Source organism: Sceloporus occidentalis, unplaced genomic scaffold (assembly GCF_023333645.1).
Source record: "Sceloporus occidentalis isolate IW3139 unplaced genomic scaffold, rSceOcc1.0.p SCAF_14, whole genome shotgun sequence".
NCBI classification, from domain to species: domain Eukaryota; kingdom Metazoa; phylum Chordata; class Lepidosauria; order Squamata; family Phrynosomatidae; genus Sceloporus; species Sceloporus occidentalis.
Genome location: NW_028316994.1, coordinates 7,117,840 through 7,138,447, shown reverse-complemented (window position 1 = coordinate 7,138,447; position 20,608 = coordinate 7,117,840). Strand labels below are relative to the sequence as shown.

Here is a 20,608-nt window from a genome sequence, read left to right as displayed (position 1 = left end):
ATGCGCCTGAGGCATGCGTGCGCCACCATGCGACCGCTGCATGCACAAGCCCCATTACTTTCAATGGGGCTCAAGCATATGCAATTTTTTACACGGGGGGGGAGGTCCGGAACGGATCCCCCGCATAAAAAAAAGGGCAGACTGTATTTGGTAGAAACCAGTTTTCTTAAGAGCCACTTCTTGTCTGTCCATTCCATATGTCATGAATGTCCCTTAATGGTATTTTTTCGTAGTGCCAAAACTACAGTGGTCCCTACACATTCACTGGGCAAAGCTCACAAAGCTTAAGCAGGGACTACCAAATTTGAAAGCTCCTTTTTGCTGCCTCTTCTCCCCCACTGCCGAATGCTCTAACCCCTTCCACTGCCACTGTCACCACCAGTGAGAGATGAAGAGTGGGAGACAAGACCACATGCAATGATCAGTGCGGCTGCATTGTGGTTTTAAGAGACCCTGAAATGAAGTTTTGTGCAACCCTCATCTGCACCATGGCCCTAAAGGCCGCTGATTCCCCTTGTCTTTCTTGCACATCAGTACTTTGTTTCCTGCTGCCTCCATTTTCCCTCACCGCCCCTGGATCTTTCCACCCCCCTGAGGAGGGGCATACCACCCACGTGTTTGAAGATCCTCAGCTGTCCCAAACCTGGAGTTCTCCCTGGACATATTTCAAATGCTGACTACCTGCAATAGCAAGTACATTTCTATGCTGTGTATCAGTTAACTAGCACTCCCTAAGCGATATACAATGCATAAGCCAATTGCCCCCAGCAAGCTGGGTACTCATTTTACCGACTTACGAAAGGATGGAAGGCTGAGTGGACCTTGGAGCCCTTCTCTAGGATCAAACTTACAACGTTGTGTCTGCAGGACTGGCATTTAACCACTGTGCCACCTGAGCTCCTTATACCTGTGCCCTCCTTTGCTGAAGTTAAAGAATTAAGAGCAGTGCTTCTTATAACCACAGGGAAGTGAAGGTTTTCCTTTGTGCATAATTCTACCTCAATAAATACTGATTCTCCTCAGTTCCTATCCCTGAGGATCACTCCCACCCCAAGTGGTTCCTTGCCATTGACTGTGAGGAAGTGTCTCAGGGGCAGGGTGCAGAACCATCATCATCTTCATCAGATCCTCATGGAACAACTGAGGCTTTTCCTTGTGCTATTCCTCTATATTCCTGTTTAATGTGGAGCCTACCACCACATACAGGGGTGGCTGTATTAGGTGAACTGCTGTAAGGGTGCCACAGGCTGTGCTAGAAACCCCAAGAGACCTAATCAGCCCCCTGGAGTTTCATGTTTGACAGCCCTGCTATAAGTAAGCTTGAATATTAATGCATTAGCAGAAGCGGGAGGACCCTAAGCACAGCCTGAACCCAGATTAGCTGCTGAGGAATACTAATGAGATGATATATGCAAATTGCTTGCTCGGGGAGATAATCTTGAATGTTAATGAGGTGCGGAGACAGATATTAACTCAGCCAGTCATATCTGAAGGAAAAGGTAATCTCAAATATTAGCAGTATTTAATACAGGACAGGTAGCATGTCATAGCCAGGGATAAGCACATTGACAGGGACTGCTGTATCATATGTGACATGTTTGTCAAAAAAGATGGCTAGTGAGGAAGGAAAAATGTATTCCATCATCAGTTGTTTACCAAGCGTAATAGTGCATAATGGTATATGGCAGTGAAACTTGTCCATATTTGCAACAGAGAATTGCAATCTATTCCTACTTCCTTAAATGATCAGATGTGTACAATCTCCTGAAATGTGTTCGTTGTGTCCACAAATTACAGTTTTGCGTGTGTGCAGCATAAAAACATGACATCTGGGACAGTCGTAATATAATTGTAAGAAGAAGAAATTCAACATGCAGGAGCTTTGCGCAACGTGATGATGAAGAAAACTGCCCTAGGTAAAATTCTTGTTTGCCCTGAACCTTTTCAGGAGACACCTCTGCTGTAAAGGGAAAACAGTGACAAAACTCTGTAATCCCTGATCCCTATCCATTAACATGGAAAGCTGGAGTGACTTTAACTGTGCCCTTTGAAAATGAAATCTCTGGGAGGTACTTGTGGCAATGACAGATTCTGTAAAATCCTTAAAATACATGTGAAATACTTGAACTCTCAACACTTGTACATTGTTGAGCTATTTTCCTTCAAGGATGATGATAGGTCTGGTTGGTGCTGGTTCACTTCCAAGCCTGATGGACATTCATACGCTCACTCCAATTTCCAACATAACTTTATTGTTGTTTTCCATATTCTGCTTTATTTCTTTCCCATGTTGAAGGGACAACCTGCAGTAAATACAGATTATTACTGACATATGGGCAAAATTCTGTGTACAGGGGTCAAAATTTGGAAACAGCTTTTCTGTAGCTGGTAAGTAGTAAACAGAGCGCTGAGAATGGATGTGAGAAACTCAGCTTCAGACCATGTGCATCTCAAATAGCCATTCCCATTCTCATGTAGTGCAAGGTTGCGCTAAAACTAAAAATCCCCTCATAAAGTGCAAAATGGAAAAAATAATGATAATTACCAATGTTTTAATTTTTTAAAGTTCCAGTCCCAGTGTATGGGAGTGAAAAATGTTTTGGTTTCATTGACTTGATGATGTGACATCTGTTTTTAGGGTTTTGATTTTTTAAATAGTATTTTAAAAAACAAAGAAGAAAATAAAAATGCTGTCCTTTCTTAGGTGCTAAGAAAAGAGGAACATCTGGCTAACTAAGAACATTACAACATGCATTTTATTATTAATTGCATGACTGCTGCAAGAATGGGCCTTGTGTGGAAGAATCCTAAGACTACATCTGCATTGCACAAGTAATACAGTTTGATATGGCTTTAATTGCCATGACTCAATGCTATGGAACTCTGGGCTTTGTAGTTTTGTGGGTTGTTTAGCCTTCTCTGTCAGAGAGCTCTGGTGACATAAAAAAACTACAAACCCCAGGATTCCATAGAATGGAGCCAGGGCAGTTAAAGCGGTGCCAAACTGTATTATATTTGCAGTGCAGATGCAGGCTAAGTGTCATTGGACACATACATAGGATCTGTTATTGTTGCTGCACACCTAGAATTGCAAGACACAATACAAGATGTTTAGAATAGTATATCTATATATGTTCCTAGCACAGAATTAAAAAGAGGGTGTTGTGGCTGTTGATGGTCCAAGGCTAGAATTTCAGAAATTAGTCCACGTATACAGAAAGGAAACAAAATATTTAGGGTTGTATTTCATTATTGGATTTCATTATTATAACAAATGAAGCTGTGCTAATAGTCATTGTGGCTTAAACAGGGGGTGCTTCTCACCCTGCTATATTGGGATGACATAACCACCTACTGCCCCTGTTTTGTAGGAACAGTCCCAATTAATCTTCTGTCATCCCACTTTTTGAACTGCTTTTAAAATGTCCCAGTTTCTCTCTCCTGCTACTCCTTTCCTCCGTTGTCCTCAGCTCACTTCAGTTACTACAGACATAAGTTCAAAGTGCCAAAGTAGGTTGCACTCAAAGCAGCAGAGGAGAGCAAGCCTTTCCTTGTAGGCTCAGGCAAAAGCAAACTGCTGCAGCCTCTCCTAGCTTGTGTATTCTTCCTCATTAGTAACTTTTGCCATTTTGACCATGTTCTGATGGTGTTTGGCCACGTTTCCCAGTTTTCTTATGTGAAATGTTGGAGTTTGTGGAATGAGGCTCCCTCACCCTGTTTAAACCATGGGTTGCTCTGCCTAGAGCAGAAACCTTACATTGCAAACTTTGCATTAATAAAAATACACAAACCTAACTAACAGTTTCATTAATGGACGTGGTATGGTCAGTATTTAGGACATTTTGAGAACTGAAAGAAAGCATAGGTTTTCAAGCTTTTGGCCTTTTAATTGGCTTCATTTGAACATTTTTGAACATAGCTACTTACCACTTTTCCTCTCTGTGACAATTATTCATTCTTTAAGACAATTAACTTTGATTTGATTGATGGTGTTTTCCTCTGTTTTGACAGACTGGGTTTATGTAAATGCATCCTTGAGAGCAGGTAATAATTTGTTAAACAAATACATTGTTAAATTAGCATTCACATGACAAATTAACTTGGACAAAGGATTTTTACTCCTGTTAGCAACTCCCATATGGTAAATGGGAACAAAGTGAGCAACATGCAATATTAATCTTTTAAGAGGGTTTTTTTTACATAGGAGGCTAAGCTAAGGCATGGGGGGTGTTTCTCCCCACTCCTACCTCCATCACACACACACACACACACCCTGTTCTCAACACTGAAGTTGCATATAAACCCATTATTCTACTATCAGGTATTAAAATTCTGGAAAGTGTATATTAATATAGCTACTCTTTTAAATCCTCTTAACATAAAAACACTTGGTTATATGGCTCCACCTCATTAAATTTACGGGACTTGGGAAAGATGCACACATAATGAGTAAAATCAATTTTTTTGGTTGTTGCTTTTTAAGTAAAAATATATAATGACAGTTTTTTGTGGGTTTTTCGAGCTATGGGGCCATGTTCTAAAAGAGTTTGTTTCTGACGTTTCACCAACATCTGTGGCTGGCATCTTCAGAGAATGCATTCTTTGAAGATGCCAGCCACAGATGCTGGTGAAATGTCAGAAACAAACTCTTCTAGAACATAGCCCCATAGCCCGAAAAACCCACAAAAATCTATGGATGCCGGCCATGAAAGCCTTCGACCTCACATATAACAATTTCTTATTCTTTAAGGATGCCCAAAATATGTAAGCTGAAATAGCAATGTTCTTCTTTTGCCTCATAGAGGCAGAACCAGGGTGTGCATTTGACCAGTATAGAAGTGTAGTTTCTAGGTGCAAGATGAGAAATCCCTATTTAAACTTTTGTCTCAACGCTAGGTGATCCCCAGTTAAGCCGCCATTGAAGAACCATCAATATATAACATCGTTACTCATCAATGGGGAGAAAAGATCCACCAGGAACAGCTGGAAACATCAGTTTATTGAAAAACAAAAAACAAAATTACAGCAAGAGAACCTTTTTAACAAATGGATCTTTCCCTTAAACAACATCAACTCTTGTGCCTGTGGGAAATATGTCCAGATACTGTAGAGTTTTGCTTCTAACCCCAACTGAATGAAGCCTGATTTCATTCAGTTTTGTAGTCATTCGTAACATTTTTGTTTGCTTGCTTGCTGTACATAGCATATGATTGTATCCGATAAAGGCTGCAGTCCTATACACACTTCCCTGTAGTAAACCTCACTGAACACAGTGGGATTGACTTCTGAGTAAACATCCATCGGGTTACATTGTAAATCTGATGTCCAGAAAGTTGTGTGCAATATTATTTTTGATTATGAGAAAGAAGTAGGGGAGGGCAACAGATGGTATGCCTATAGGAGAATGAAGGCAAACTACATGTGGCAGGCAGTTCTGTAAATCTTCCTTTTCTCAACATTTTGATTACAGCAAAATAGATTTGGAGGCTATGCCAGAAAGCTGGAAAATTCTGCTTGACTTAGGCTGCACCTGCGCTGCAGAAATTCTGGGAATTGTAGTTTTGTGAGACATTTAGCCTTCTCTGTCAGAGAGCTCTGGTGCCACAACAAATTACAAATCCCAGGATTCCATAGGATGGAGCATGACAGTTAAAGTAGTATTAAACTTCTGCAGTGTAGATACAGCCTTATTCATTTCGTTTGGCTTCCCCCTCCCCCCCGAATAGTCTGTTCTTCTCCACACTCTGCCATTTTCCTATATGTAGATAAAATGATACAGGGACCTCATTATTCTTCTCCGTATGGAGCAAAATATAACTGAAGTCATTATGAATGGGTCAGAATTGGGTTAAGGACCCCCTCTTCTCTCCACCTTCTTTAACATGTCAGGAAGAGGATGAAGGAACTACCTACCATGTGCAGTTTTCAAGAGAAAAGCTTGTTCTCACCATAATTTTGCTTTGCCCCCATTCCAGTGTATAAAGGTTGCTATCCTAAATTTTCCCAGAAGTGGGCAGGTGAGCAAAAGCACTTGAATGAGTCCACTCTGTACAGAAGAGCTGTATTGCTGCTGGATCACCAGCAATGGACTTCAGTGCTATAGCAGTAGAGTGATGTTGGCACATGGAGTTGAAGCGAAGGTGGGAAAGGACTAAGGAGAATACCTGTGAACAATCATCAAAAGCGAAGCAGTGATTTCAGAGAGAACATCTCATATTTTACATCTCCTGAACAAGCTGACAGAGATGACAGACTGAATGTAACTCCCTATGAGCAAGTGCAGGAGATCTCTTGGTTATGGGTAAGCTTTCTAGGCCAAGTGTTTCATACTGTCCCTTAAGAGATTGGATCCCCTTTCCCAACATTGTATGCTAACCTGAAATGGCTTTGCAGTTTCTCAACTGCTGACCATGATTTGCTCCCACTGAAGGGTTGTTTCCCCACCCCTACCCCCATTCCAGAAACCACTGTGAGCGGATTCACATATTACTGTTTTCCTATCCTAAAACAATCTTCTGTACCATGTTAGAAGAATAACACACGTTATTTGCACACTGAATACATTGACTGAGCAGCCATTGCACATACCAGCACATTGTCATTCACCTATTACTATAAACCTCTCCCTTTTTCGATAGACATTATCTCCGTGAAGGAGAATAGCAAGATGGGGAGAGGTCCTATCCCACAGTTTAATATTTGGGAAATTGAGAAGTATGCAAAAGTAAATCCAAGATGCTAATACTCGTGTATGGAATCGCATACAACTTTGTTGGGTTTCCCAACATGACTTAAGTCTTCTTCATGATTAAACCCACCCGCAGTTAAGTCCTTCTCATCCCATTGGTGAAATGGGATGATTACTTGATTCCTCTAGGTCTGGGTCTACTGGTATGACCATGTGTATGGCTTATTTTAATTTTTTGTCAAATGGCATATGACAGAAAGAGACACCGTTGGCTCCCAAACAGTCTCAGTTCAATACAGATACAGATATATATATTATACACAGTTCTTTTTCTTCTATTATTAAAAATCAAAAGAAAGCAAAATTGTAATCAACAAAAATGTAGCATTTGATGTATATGCATGCCAACAGGCAATGGAAGTTATCCAGAATTTTGTCACACAAGGGGGCTCCTCAGCTTGACATTGGAAGTAGTTGGAAGGATGTGGTTTGAACTAACTACAGACAAAGAGGAAAATCAACCCAGAAGGAGAGAATTTAGCACGCTCACCTGAACTGTAAAACAAAGGGCCTTTTGAAGAAGATGTCCTATTTCATTCTAGATGAAGGGACTAAATAATATCCAGAAGGAGGCAAATACCAACTTAATTTTACACTGAGGGAGGCATTTAAAGAAAGCAAAAGGGGTTAAGATCTGGTCAGTCTTGCATACACAAAGATCTCCTCTCATCTGAAGTATGGAATCTTCAGCAGAATTTTAGAAGGAGTAAAGCTCCATATTGATTCTAGAGGAATGGAAAATACAAATCTGCTTTAAAAAGGAAGAAGCTCCAGGGCAATTCCACAGGAAGAGATTGTTCTAAAGATTTTCACTGTATCACACAAAAAAGGGAGAGCAGCATCAGCCTCACCCCAAAATAATGAAAGATAATTCCCTTTAAATAAGCTTAGTTTGGACAGATGTGAGAAATGCTAGCTAGAACCAGCAACAAAAGAGAGGAAGCAGTCTTCCCTATTAGCCAATGCTTTTATACCAAGAAACATAAACATGTACACTCCCTACTCCCCTCTAAATTTTCTTCACAAAAACTTCAATAATCCTTCCACATACATTCCTACAAAGAATGCAAACCACCTCACAATTGTCTTTCTCTCTCACATACATTCTTCTAATAAATGCTAACTTGTCATAGGATGGGCCAATATCTCTCTGTCTCACACACCCATGGGTTATTGACACTGTACTCCACCATCTCTCCTTTGTGAGGAGCATATAAACGTATTCTGCTAAAACCATTTTGTTTTTTTTTTTAGGAAGACGCATCCTATGACTTGTTATAATAAAAGAGATGAGATGGGATTACAGTACTCCTACTATATCATGCACTTGGGAATTAACAAAGTAGAATTTGCATGTTGTGAGCCCACAAACCAAAGCTAACAACCACTAAACGGGAATTATTTGCTACCTCAACCCCACCTTTCCCATAATGTTCACTACTCTGGCCCTCGGTTCCAGCTGTTCAACACAACATGTCACAACTACTATCCAGATTTATATTGGAAGAGTATAATCCTGGAAATTGCAGCTAACCCATTTGTAAGAATCAAACATCCAAATGCAGAATGTTTGCAAATCAAACATCTTTAAATGATGGTTTTTAAACTGCAGTTTTCTAATTATTTTCTTTCTTTCTTTTTTACTTTTTCAGAGTTAATTTGGGGCTGCAGAGTTCCGAAGTTACACAAACAAAAAAGAGATGAATAAAAAAAGTATTCCTAAAAGTATATTGGGTAGGATATAAGGCAGGGAAGTGAGATTGAGGGAGAATTCAGAAAGAGAGTGTAATAGGGGCAGCAGCCCTGGTTGCGCGATTGCGAGAGGTGTGGTGATGGCTGCCTAAAACGTGGTTATTTGCCGTGTTTTTATTACAAGCATGACTGGTGCAGTAAAGCCGTAAACTATGGGAAATAACCCTGAACAAGCATATCCTTCAAACACACTTTTATTCTTCAGATCAGGTACATTCTGTTATCATGGATCTTTCAGTAATGACAGAAGTTCCAAATATGTCCCCTTCTGTATTTCAAAAGCTAGCATTTATAGGGCTAGAGGCCATGGTTTCCACAAGTTTCTGACCCATTTTTTTTTTCTTTGACCTGTCCCAGGAGATCAAGAAAGTGTGGAATTTCTCCTGCTCTTGCAAACCTCATAATGTTTCCTCAGGTTTTTGCTGGCCTTCAGATTGGTTAGAAGTCTTACAAATATTCAGTATTAGGTCAATAAAGCTAAGAGTGCAATCCATCTCTTTTAATATATCTGCTGCCCAAGACCAGCCCAAGACATTTTGCTGCTTGAGTCAAAGCAGTGAATGTCTGCCTTCTCTACGTAAAGCTGTAGGATAAGCAAGGTCAATCAAGAAATGTTGACACCTGAGTCAAAAAATCCCACATTCACAACCTGCCCGTCATTAGAAACACAATAATAACGATAAAAAAAATACTACAATAGGCTCGTGGTATTTGCTGGGGTTTGGTTGCAGGACCCCTCATGGATACCAGCATCCATGGATGCTCAAGTCCCATTATATACAATGGTGTCTCTTGTATAAAATGACAAAACCAAGGTTTGCTTTTGGGAATTTATTTTTGAGGGAATATTTTCAAGCTGTGGATGGTTGAATCCATGGACACAGAATCCATGGGTACAAAGTACTGACTGTATATTGTTGTTAAACTACTGTACCAATTTCTGGTCTTTTCATTCATTCAGCATCTCTTACCTAAGGCACCAACCTCCCTCTGCCTAATGGTTGGGCAGGTCTGTTACTGTTGTTCCAAGTTCTCAGCTGAGTTTAACCTGAAGAAAAGGGAATTCTAAAATGAACCTGAGATTTGTGCCACTTTTCCTGATACACACCTGTCTCCTAAATATTGACATACATTGACTGTCTTACTGTAGTACTTGCACTAGGCCTAGGTACGCTACACTTTAAGTGAGTAGAAATTAATTTGACTATTTCTGCTACCCAAGTCACTGTAAATTTGTGAAGAACTATATGTTTGTGAGGATACTTGGAATTCTGTGAGAGATTATTAGGTATTAATCCTACTCTTCAAGTAAGGAAGAAATGGCTGTATATAACTCTCTCATCTCCCCATTTTTCTCATTAAAAACAAAACAAAAGATAAGTCTGGTCCAAAGTCACTAAATGGGCCAAAATGGTGCAAAGAGTCAAACTTAGATCTCTCTGATTTGAATCCAACACTAAATGCTACAGCAGATCACTAGCCCATAGTCCCTTTGTAAAACAACAGTTTATCAGGCTTTGGGGAAAGCATTTAAAATAAAGTAATTTAAATGTGTAGTGAAAACAAATTGAAGATCTTTCTCAGTAGATTTGGAACTGAGATTGCTTGGAATCTTATGAGGGGCTTTCATTGAGATGTCTAAAATGCTAGTTTCTGTTCCAAAAGATAGAAAGGCTTTTAAGGACTGATAGCCTCTTGTTAATATTTTTTCCTTTTCTTCTTTTAAATAGCAAAGCGACACTATTTAATATTTTTTTTAAATGATAAGAGGAAACCAGTAATTGATCACACATGCATTCATACACTCATTGTGCTGGAACACAAATTACGAAAGAAAAATGTCTAGTGACACTTTAAAAGATGAAGAGGTTTTGTCGGGCATAAGGTTTTGGGGGCCTAAGTCTGGTTCATCAGACGCATGGGCTGGAATCCACAAAAGCTTATGCCAGATAAAACTTCTTAGTCTTTGTGACACTATATGGCTACACTCCTGGAAATGTTTGGAAGAGAAACTGACACTGGAGCAATTAACTGAAATAAATTAATGGGCAAATAATAGCCTATTTGTTACTAATTCCCACATCAGTGCTAAACTGGAAGTAATAAAACAGTCCAAAGCTACAAAACTTCTTAATGGATGTTGCCAGAATCCGTTTCTAAACAAGTGAACATTACAGGAGGATCTTATAGATGAAGGAGGAGGAACTCACTAGGATTACTACTTCTATTTGAATTGCATGTATTGTTTGAATTCTGATTCCATTTAATGTAGGCAAGCAAGGCTAAAGGGTCCGAGTTGAAGCAGACTGAAGCATGAATTTAAAGCATGGCCCCAGAATCCTCTACAATGTGCATAGGATGCACAGTGGATGAGTCCACATCAAAAGAGTTCCCCAAAAGATGAAATGTTTATTGATATCAAGAGGCAACAAAATATGTCGCATTGATTCAACCTAAATCCTTCCTGAGTGCAATTCCTCAGGATATGTACCAGCTAAGTGTCCGTTCCTCAAAATCCATCTTCTCAGGCAGTTCTCTGTCTTTTGTGAGAGTACCCCCGCCATTGCCTTCTTCCAAGTTTTGCATTGAGATGTTTAAAAACGAAAAATATAACCCCACCAGCCCCAGAAAAAGAAAGGGGTGGCGGAGTCATTAGCCCTTGTTTAGACTTTGGTGGGGAAGAAAAAGGGGGTTGGTAATAAGGAAAGGAATGAGGCAGAGATGTGCACAAGATGGCTTTAGATTGGAACAGTATCATTATCTGCCTTCCCAGGGGATACTGGGAGTAAAACGCTGCATCCTGAACAACATCTTGGGCCTTCTATGTGTAGATATGTACAATTACTAAGGACCCATCAGGCTAGAGACTAAAATAAAGAGCAGGCATATTTGTGGCTATTTCCAATTGAACAAAGACCTCTGATCTCTAGAAGTAACATACGAGCATAACAGAATGCTAAAATATGGAGCAGGAAAGGTTTGGTGGGGAAAATAAAGCAATGAAAACGAAACGAAACACAGAAATCTATCTATATATGGAAACCAATTACATTTGTAATAGTCATAAATGTCCACAATCTTCAGCATCTAGTGCTTTTCAAATCATGGCAGCAACATTTTTGGCTACTGCCCCAGGTTTTTGAATACTGCTCCACAATTTGTTATTGCTCCCCCCCCAAAAATATTCCAACACCAAGTTTTTATGAAATTTAAGATCTACAACTGAGGATTTCAAATTTGGTTCCTTATTAGTATAATTTTTCCCCCTCCAGCTCTTCTCCAGTCTGAACAGAGTGAGAAAAACAGAATACAAAACAAAGGCCTGTTACAGACTGCCAAAATAAAGCTGCTTTGGGTCTCTTTGGAGGCATGCTATTTAAATGATGCATACATCCTAAGAATCCGGAAGCTGCACCAAAGCTGCACTCCAGTGCTTAGGAATGGAGTCTGGCTTTGGCGCGACTTCCGGACTCTTAGGACTCATGCATCATTTAAATAGCATACCTCCAAAGAGACCCGAAGCAGCTTTATTTTGGCAGTCTGTAGCAGGCCTAAATCATTTTCTCTATCAAACTAATTTTTTAAAAACTATTTCCCAACATGTTTTAAAATGAAAGAAAGCCAGGTTTCTCATGCCACACATTTTTTGAAGAATGTATAGAAAATGAAACGCAATCCATATCAACACCTAAGTATGTCCCATTTAATACAGTGAGACTTATTCCCAGGTAAGTGTGAATAAGATTGCAGTTTAAATAATGGCTCTTTTTGGACCTCAGTTTAGTATTATAAGAATGAACCTAGGCAAGCACTGGTCCTCACGTTTTCCTCTCCTTCTCTTTAGCAAAACAACAAGGAAGAGATGGATCAAAGATCCACGTTAGATTCACCATCTTTTAGTGTGCCTTCCAGACCTAAACAGTGGTCAATCCTCAATATGTTACTGAGAGGGAAATACAGATTCAGAAACTATTATTTGAATAGTTTAGGTAAACACGGATTTGCCTGGGTCTGGATTACATAACTACAGTTAATCTAATATGAAAACTTTTGGACTTCTCTTCATAGCTACACCAGAGAAGGAACAGATGAGTTCACTGTTCAGTGCTTGCCTGCCTTCAGTCTTGTACTGCACAGAGCTTGGAAATGTTAGTGCCAATGCTAAGATACTAATGTTAATTAGTTTAGTTAAATATATATAATTAATTAGTTAAATTAATTATAACATATTACTTTTACACTGAAGAAAATAATAATTTAGAATTACTAAAAATGGCCCAAAATAGCAGCCTCTCAAAGGTAATAAAGCAGCATAATATGTACTGTTAATCATTACTAGCCCCATTAATATTGTTACCATCACAGTTTCTAAAATCATATTGAAAATATATATAATTAATTAGATAATTTTTTATTCAATTACTTTCAAGCTTGTCTTAATTTAACATTCAAACTAGCCCACAGGGGCTTGGCTGGATGGGAATGAGTGGCAGTTACCAAACCAGAAACTGTTGTCTTTTCACCCCCTCAGTATTTCAAATGAAAATATTCAGTATTCAAAAACCACAGTGATTAAACTGTTGCTTAAAATAAATACTAAAATCTAGTTTTCAATACCTTATGAACTGTGCAGATTAAATTTGAAAAACTGAATTAGAATTTGAAATTAACAACAGGAGCAGCCGAAAATAATATTTCATTCCAAATACATCTGTCACCTAACATAGCCCATATATATTCGAAAATGTTAATTTAAGACTGGGGAACAAAGATACTATTTTAAAAAGTAAAAATTTATTTCAAAATATTTTAATATTATTTTCAAATATTGTTGTTTTTTGTTAAATAAATACCCTGACCAGTTAAATGTCTGCCATACTTCTATGTCTCTTCATTTAGCTAGAAAAGAGTAAAATTTTAAAGAGTCCTGAGCCTCAACGGGGAATTGTGGGAAAGTTGGTCATGACAGTGTTTGAAAGAGCTGAGACTTTTTCAAAACTACAATCACATGAACTGAAGAGGAGGCATTGATGAATGGCCCCAGTGATGGGTAAGTAAATTAAAAGCACTAGAAAAACTGACAGAGAATGCTAGCAATATATAAAGATATGTACAGTAAAAGGGGATGAACCTGATCCTGCCTCAGATCATTTTATGGGCAGAGACATATTAGAGTTATAAAATAAGGGTGGGATGAGAGTGGCAAAGGACCATGTATTGTATGACATCCCACTTCCTACATCTTCAGCACTGACCAACCTTGATGCAGCAAGACAAGATGGCCCCCATTCTCCACTTTTCCTGTCTTGAAGTGCATTGAAGGAAGAAGTGAGGAAGGGGCTTTCATCTGTCCACTTGGCCACAGTGTGAGCAAAGCATATCATCAGGAAAACATCCTGACCTCACTATATGCACTACCAGGACCAGGTATCCCTGATATCCTACAAAGGTACAGATTTGGACCAGGTTCAAGATGGTGACCCATACTGTAAAACAGATGAAGCCCCAGAGAGGTGACTTCATCCAAGGTGGAGGACCTCAAAGCAGTCAGTGATGCCAACAATGCTGGATGAGGCCCACAGTGATGAAGTCACCAAAAAGTCAGCATCATTGCCAAGTCTGGCTACTTTAATATGTGTAGCTACTGGCTGAGTCCATTGTGCTGAAATCATCAATAGGTGACAGGCACAGGAACCTTGACATTATTCTTAATGATCAAGATTGGCAGTACTTTCAAATGTTGACAAGGCCTCTTCAAACATCAACATGATTGATTTGCCCCAACATTGTATAATACTAACAATACTTATAGAACTATCAGTCCATGTGATGCACTGCAAGGTTATATCCTATAAACTGACAAACCTTTATCTCCATTGACATCATCTGTAACTGACAAGTGACACAATGTTGATGTCATCAAAGGTCCACAGTGTTGAAACCATCAAATGTTGATGGCGAAGACATCAGAGGTCAACAAGACCCACAGCGCTTGTATCATCTGCAGCTGAGTCCACAGTGTTGACACCACTGCTGGTGTCGATGGTATCAGTCAGTTAATGGTGCATCCATAAGGGCTGGCAAAGCTCACAGCATTTAGAGTATTAGAGGCAGAAGATGCCAACCTCATAATAAATCCATAGGTGTTGTCGTCAGTCTTCAAAAGTCTGAGACAAGGCCCACATCAATGATGCCATCAAATGTTGATGGATGACACTAATATTATTATTATTATGAAAGACAGGTGGGGCCTGGCAACTGTGACATCCAGAGCTATTACCAAGGCTACATTATTGATGTCATGAAGGGTCCACATGCCCAGTCACTAACAATCAATTCAGCCTTGGGATCATCAGATCTGGACAGCAGTGATGATGGCAGCAGCATCAGTACCATGAGACCTATTCGTTTTGACATTTCAGAAGCTGACCAATATAGCGCAGTCAATGCCCTCTGAGAAACCAAGCAGGCCTTGATATCATTGTGCCTTGACATAGCACTGACATCACCAGAACCCTACAGCCAACATCATCATCACAGATTGTCAAGACCTGGCAGGTCAAATGGACATCATCAAAAAACAGTTATGACTATGATGGCACCATTAGCAAAGACCTGGCTGGGCTTTGACATCAACCAAGATGGAGGCCTTAGGGCTAAAAAAATAAATAAACCAAAGAGGTGGGGAAGGTAACCCTAAGAAAAAATGGTGAGCACCAAAGAATAGGTGGGATGGAGCTCAAAAGAGTGAGAAATATGGCCTTGGAAAGTCAAATCAACCTGAGTTGGGGAACAGGGACATCTCACACGGTGACCTCATTCTTACTTCCAGTAGGGAGGTGTTGGGTTGGGTGAAGCCCAGGGAGGAACTGGACTTGATCAATGGTGCTTTGCCTCTTGGCTGCAAAGCCTTGGCGCCGTGTGGCAGCCTGACTAGTACTGGCTTCCCAAGGAGCAGTTGTCTTGGGAGAATTATTGGAGGTGGGGTGAGAGTTCTTCATTATCATGTGATGGTGCTCAAGCATGGGGGTACTGCTGGCACACACATTGGTTTGAGAGAGAGCCTTCTGGTGGCCTAAATGCATCTCCTGGAAGGGCCCTGTGCGCTGATGGAGACGTTCAGGTGATAGCAAGCGCTCTTGAGAATGCAAGTTTTCACGGGAGAGGAGGCGCTCGTGAGATATGACACGCTCTCGTGGAATAGTATAGTCATAGTGTGAGGGACGGTATGTTCCCCCTCCACTGCCACCATCTGAAAGAATGTGTTCCTGTGACATGACACGCCTTGGATTGTGTGACTTTTCTGAGTAGTCATCCCTGTCGTAGTTCATCTTCATTGCATGTAAGGGCAGGGTCCCTCGTGTCAATTCGGCAAGATGCCGCCTCTTGGCATAGAATTCATCCAAGTCCTTCTCAGCTGCTGGGAGACAGGGGAAATAAGCAAGATGTCATTGGATGATTGGGAGGTGAGATAATAGACAATCAGAAAAAGAAGATAAAGAAATAAAATGCACGATGATGAAAAAGTGGAGAGGGTGCTTCCATTTTATGTGTACAGAGTGGAATTGCCATGCTTCATTCACATATTTTCATGTGATACCAATATAACGGCATCATCCAGTCACTGACAACTGTTTTTGTTCACTGTCATTTTTCATCCTGCAGAAAATCCAACTTTTGTCAGAACAATCTCTACAAGTAGCAAATACCCTTAACACTAATAATAATAATAATAATAATAATAATAATAATAATAATAATGTATATTTCTAGCTCGCTTTTCCAAAGATCAAAGCGGGTTACAACATGGATACATTGAACAGTATACAATATAAAACATACCAAGTTAAAAACATCATAAAAAACATTCCAATAAATCATTTGCAATTTCCAAAAATAAAACCAGAGAAACAAACTAGCCGAATAGCAACTGTATATCGGTTACTATTTTATTTTATTTTTTGCAGGGATTGGGTTTTTAATCTGGGCATACATTCATTATTCGTGCTTTTGGAGGGTGCTATCAGATAACTCCATTTATTTATTTTAAATTATTTTTTTCTATTAACTGTTAAACTCCTTCCCAGATACCCTTTTCAACTGAAGGAGAGGCACAACACTAACAGCACAAATGCTAAAAGGTTATGTTTCAAAAATAATTTTGAAAAGACTCGTTCTGGTCTTTAACCATTGACTGTGTTGCTAAGAGCCAGTGGCTCTAATCTTTTTTTTTTCAAACAATCATTTTTAAACATAGCATTAACATTTAAAACATTAGCTATGTTGAATTATAATGTTATATTAATACACCCATCTTTCATTTTTTAAAAAGGAAGGAAAACGTTTTAATGCTAAGACAGAAAAAAATCAGAGTCTTGAACTATTGCTCACTATAACAGTTACAGCAGATCTTGGAGCAGTTGCTTTTGAACTACAAATCCCATGCTCCCAAACCTGCATGGTCACATGGGCACATTCTGCAAAAGGATGGCCCTCTGGTGATGTATTTTGTCTCTTGACAGTATTTGTTGGTCCAAAACATAAAGGAGGAGATGGTCCTTTAACTATTCATCTAACCCAGCATCTTGTCACTGACTATGCTCTCTGGGGAATTCAAAGAACTGTAGTTCAAAAAACCCTAACTTTTAAAAAGTTAGTTATATACTTTTATAAGTATACTTCTTAATTATACAGAGTATTTAGTGAACTTCAGATGGTCCCACCAAGAGCAGCTACATTAGGTTGACTAGTGTGGGCAGAACATCGCAAAGCATATCCATAGGATATGCACAATTTAGTCTTTCATTTTGTTTTAAGAACAATTTTATATTTCATTTCATTTTCACTTGAAAAAACCCCACAGGCATTTGCAATCAAATATCCATGACAGCATGGAAAGTGAAATGCATTTCCATTTGTAGTCTGTAAGAGAAGACCATTTATTAGGAAGAGCTAAGAACTACCTGTCTTGACTAGCCTTGCTATCATTGAATCAGAAGAACAGATAAGAGAGAGAATTATCAGGTCAGGCTACAAATGGATTGTCCTTCAAAGCCAAACTAGATCCAGATGTGACAGGGCAGCCACATGTATGTCTCCACCTTCATTCTTGCATAAAGCATCTTTCCACATAGAAGACATCTTCTGTTACTAATCAAAAAGCACTCTGCAACTTTACATTTTCTTCCTACTAAATTTTTGGTTTAGAATAAAAAATTATGGAATAAGCTGCAGGAAAACATGTTGTTGTTGTTATTGTTTGCCTTCAAATAATTTCAAACCTATGGCTATCCTAGTGCAAACCTGTCATGCTTTTCTTGGCAAGATTTGTTCAGAGGGGGTTTGCCATTGCCTTTTTTTAAAAACTGGGAGAGTGAGATTTGTTCAAGATTACCCAGTGGATATTCATAGCTGGGCAGAGATTCAAATCCTCATCTCTCAAAGCCTTAGTCCAACACTCAAGACACTATACTACACTGGCTCTCTGGAAAACACAGGGAAGTAATAAATGGAAGGCATCATCTGGATCCTTCTAAAATTCTGCAAACAAGGCAGAGGATTGAATGCTACAGGGTAATCTTGTAGCATTCAAGGACAAAATACTGACAGATATAAACATATAAAATTAAGGAAAGTGGGGTATTGAAATACCTTTCACAGTATCAAGACCTGGACTAATTGGATAACCAATTACTAATTTTGGGAATCAAGGAGATGTGTGTGTGTCTGTGTGTGTGCGCGCGTATGTGCCTTCAAGTCATAGAAACATAGAATCAGCAGAAGTGGAAGAGATGACAAAGGCCATCCAGTCCAACCTTGTGCCATGCAGGAACACACAATCAAAGCATCCCCAACACATAGCCATCTAGCCTCTGTTTAAAATCCTCCAAAGAAGGAGACTCCACCACACTCTGAGGAAATGTGTTCCACTGTTGAACAGCTCTTACTGTCAGGAAATTCCTCCTAATGTTGAGGTGGAATCTCTTTTCCTGTAGTTTGGATCCATTGCTGTGGAACCTCTTATCTGGAGCAGCAGAAAACAAGCTAGCTCCATTCTTCAATATAACACCCCTTCAAGTATTTAAGCAGAGTTATCATATCACCTCTCAATCATCTCTTTTCCAGGCTAAATATATCCAGCTCCCCAAGTCACTCCTCATAGGGTATGTATGGTTTCCAAACCCTTCACCATTTTGGTCAGTCTCCTCTGGACACCCTCTAGCTTCCCAACATCCTTTTTGAATTGTGGTGCCCAGAACAGTCACTTGACAACTTATGGCACCCCCATTAATTTCATGGGGTTTTCTAATGCAACATAGCCTACAACAGTTGGAATTCTTTAGCTGTGCCCCATCCAAGTACTAACCAGGGCTGACCCTGCTTAGCTTCCAAGAGCCAATGGTATCTGATGCGTTTAGGGTATTTAGACATAACCAAACGGTTATTCTTCTAGAAATAAATGTCTCATACTCAATTTCTAAATGACCCAGCTTACCTAGGCGTTTGAGAGAGGAATAGCGGTTGAGTTCTGATTTGACAGCCGTCTCGTAGGATGGGGGCAGATGGGAGAGGTTGTGGAAGGAGCGAGAGCAGCTGAGAGTGTTGTACTTCGTGCTGGAGTGGCTGGGCGTGTGGTTCATATGCCAGTCTTTTAAGGGGGATAGAAAAAGGAAAGAACACCTATTAGTTTAACTCAGACCTGCTTCCAGTGCTTTCGATTTTGTTTTGCTTGTATTAAGAGCAGTTACTTCCACACTTGCCATTAAATGTGGAACTGACACCATTTGTTCATATTCCCTCTATTTTTACAGGTAAGGTGGACATTGAATATATTGCCAAAAAAAGAAGAAACACATCACTTTGAAAAGAGGACAGAAGACATAGATTTGCGTACAGTTCGCCTCTGCTAAGTGCAAATTTAGAAATGATTGCTGTAATTTAAATAGAAACACAGTCTCGCCATGTTACAGAAGATTGTGCCCAGGTAACCTGTGTGGCTGGTCAGGCTGTACTCTACGTATTAATTGTTGCTGGGCAACGTCCAAGCCCCCCTGCTTTAGGATTTTTTTAAAAAAATCTTTAACCCAGGTATAGACTGAATCACCTTCAGATCAAGAACACCTTCAAAGAGAAGAGCATTCTCTGTATAGTACAACACAGCACTGCTCTCTTTACTAAGCATCCAGATGGCAAGTTTGATAGTTCACTGTCTGTCCAATATGGATTAGTGAAATGCAATTGATGGTTGTTGGGATCAGGGTTGACAGCAGCCCCCAACATCCCTGAATGGCTGGTGCCATCTGAGTGCCCCATCATGGGCCTATGGGTACTGCCATTTGGTCTTCCTGCCCAGTCCCATGACTGTATGATCAGGAAGACAGTGGCTGAAGAGATGCTCACCATTTTTAATTTCCCACAGTGCCCTGAAGCACGCAATCAGAAAAATCCTTCTGAGACACAGCCAGATAATGATAAGGCTGGGTGGCTATCTAGTCTTCGATGCTGCTAGCAGGTAAACCCACAACCAAGGGAGAATACAGGCATACCTCATTGAACACAGCCTCTGACACCAAAACTCCTCTTACAAGAGTTGCATCGTCACTGCAGAAATAATCCAGTTTGAACCCCACTTTAACTGCCATGGCTCAATGGTATGGAATACTGGGAACTGTAATTTGTTGCAGTACCAGAGGTCTGCAGTGCGTATTATTTCTGCAGTGTGGATGCAGCCAAAGGCTTTTTACACCTGCCTACCACCCTGAGCAAAATGAAGGAAAAAAAAGAGAACAGGTAAGTCTGCCTCGCCGGCTACCCTACACTCCATGTTTAAAAAGCAGAGATCTATAAGTCTGGTTACCAAAATGGAAATCCTAAGAAAAGTGGGATCTGGTGAAAGAAAAAGACCTTTATGGATACATTTGAAAGCCTTCGAGTGATTGCTAGAAGATTCAGTGTTTTCACTGACTAATGCAAAGTTTACCTGAATTGGTTGTTTCATTTCACATGTGCATAATAGCAGTTTTTAATAAAAGTCTGGACTCCTTTTCTTTCTTTCTTTCTTTCTTTCTTTTTCTTTTGGTGGCATAGGAATCTATCCCTATTCCTTCC

General features: G+C 39.8%; 1 protein-coding gene and 1 long non-coding RNA gene across 4 annotated transcripts in view; one reads left to right on the top strand and one right to left on the bottom strand.

Moving 5' to 3' along the window:
• The first annotated feature begins 156 nt into the window (after positions 1-156).
• On the top strand, positions 157-5,742 carry LOC149303711 (uncharacterized). The gene is made up of 3 exons (XR_016271974.1): positions 157-693; positions 1,798-1,916; positions 4,897-5,742. It is a non-coding gene; the product is annotated as an uncharacterized LOC149303711 (long non-coding RNA).
• A 7,670-nt stretch (positions 5,743-13,412) lies between these two features.
• LOC149303710 (protein shisa-7-like) overlaps positions 13,413-20,608 on the bottom strand; it is a 37,864-nt gene continuing 30,668 nt past the window's right edge. For 2 of the 3 annotated variants that reach the window (XM_089481040.1, XM_089481042.1), the window contains 2 exons: positions 18,996-19,148; positions 13,413-15,920 (listed from right to left, as the gene is read on the bottom strand). In XM_089481040.1, coding sequence (XP_089337166.1) covers positions 15,304-15,920; positions 18,996-19,148 — 770 coding nt within the window. In that variant the 3' untranslated portion in view covers positions 13,413-15,303. The remainder of the gene's footprint in view (positions 15,921-18,995; positions 19,149-20,608) is intronic. The other variant, XM_089481041.1, reaches the window with a different exon arrangement.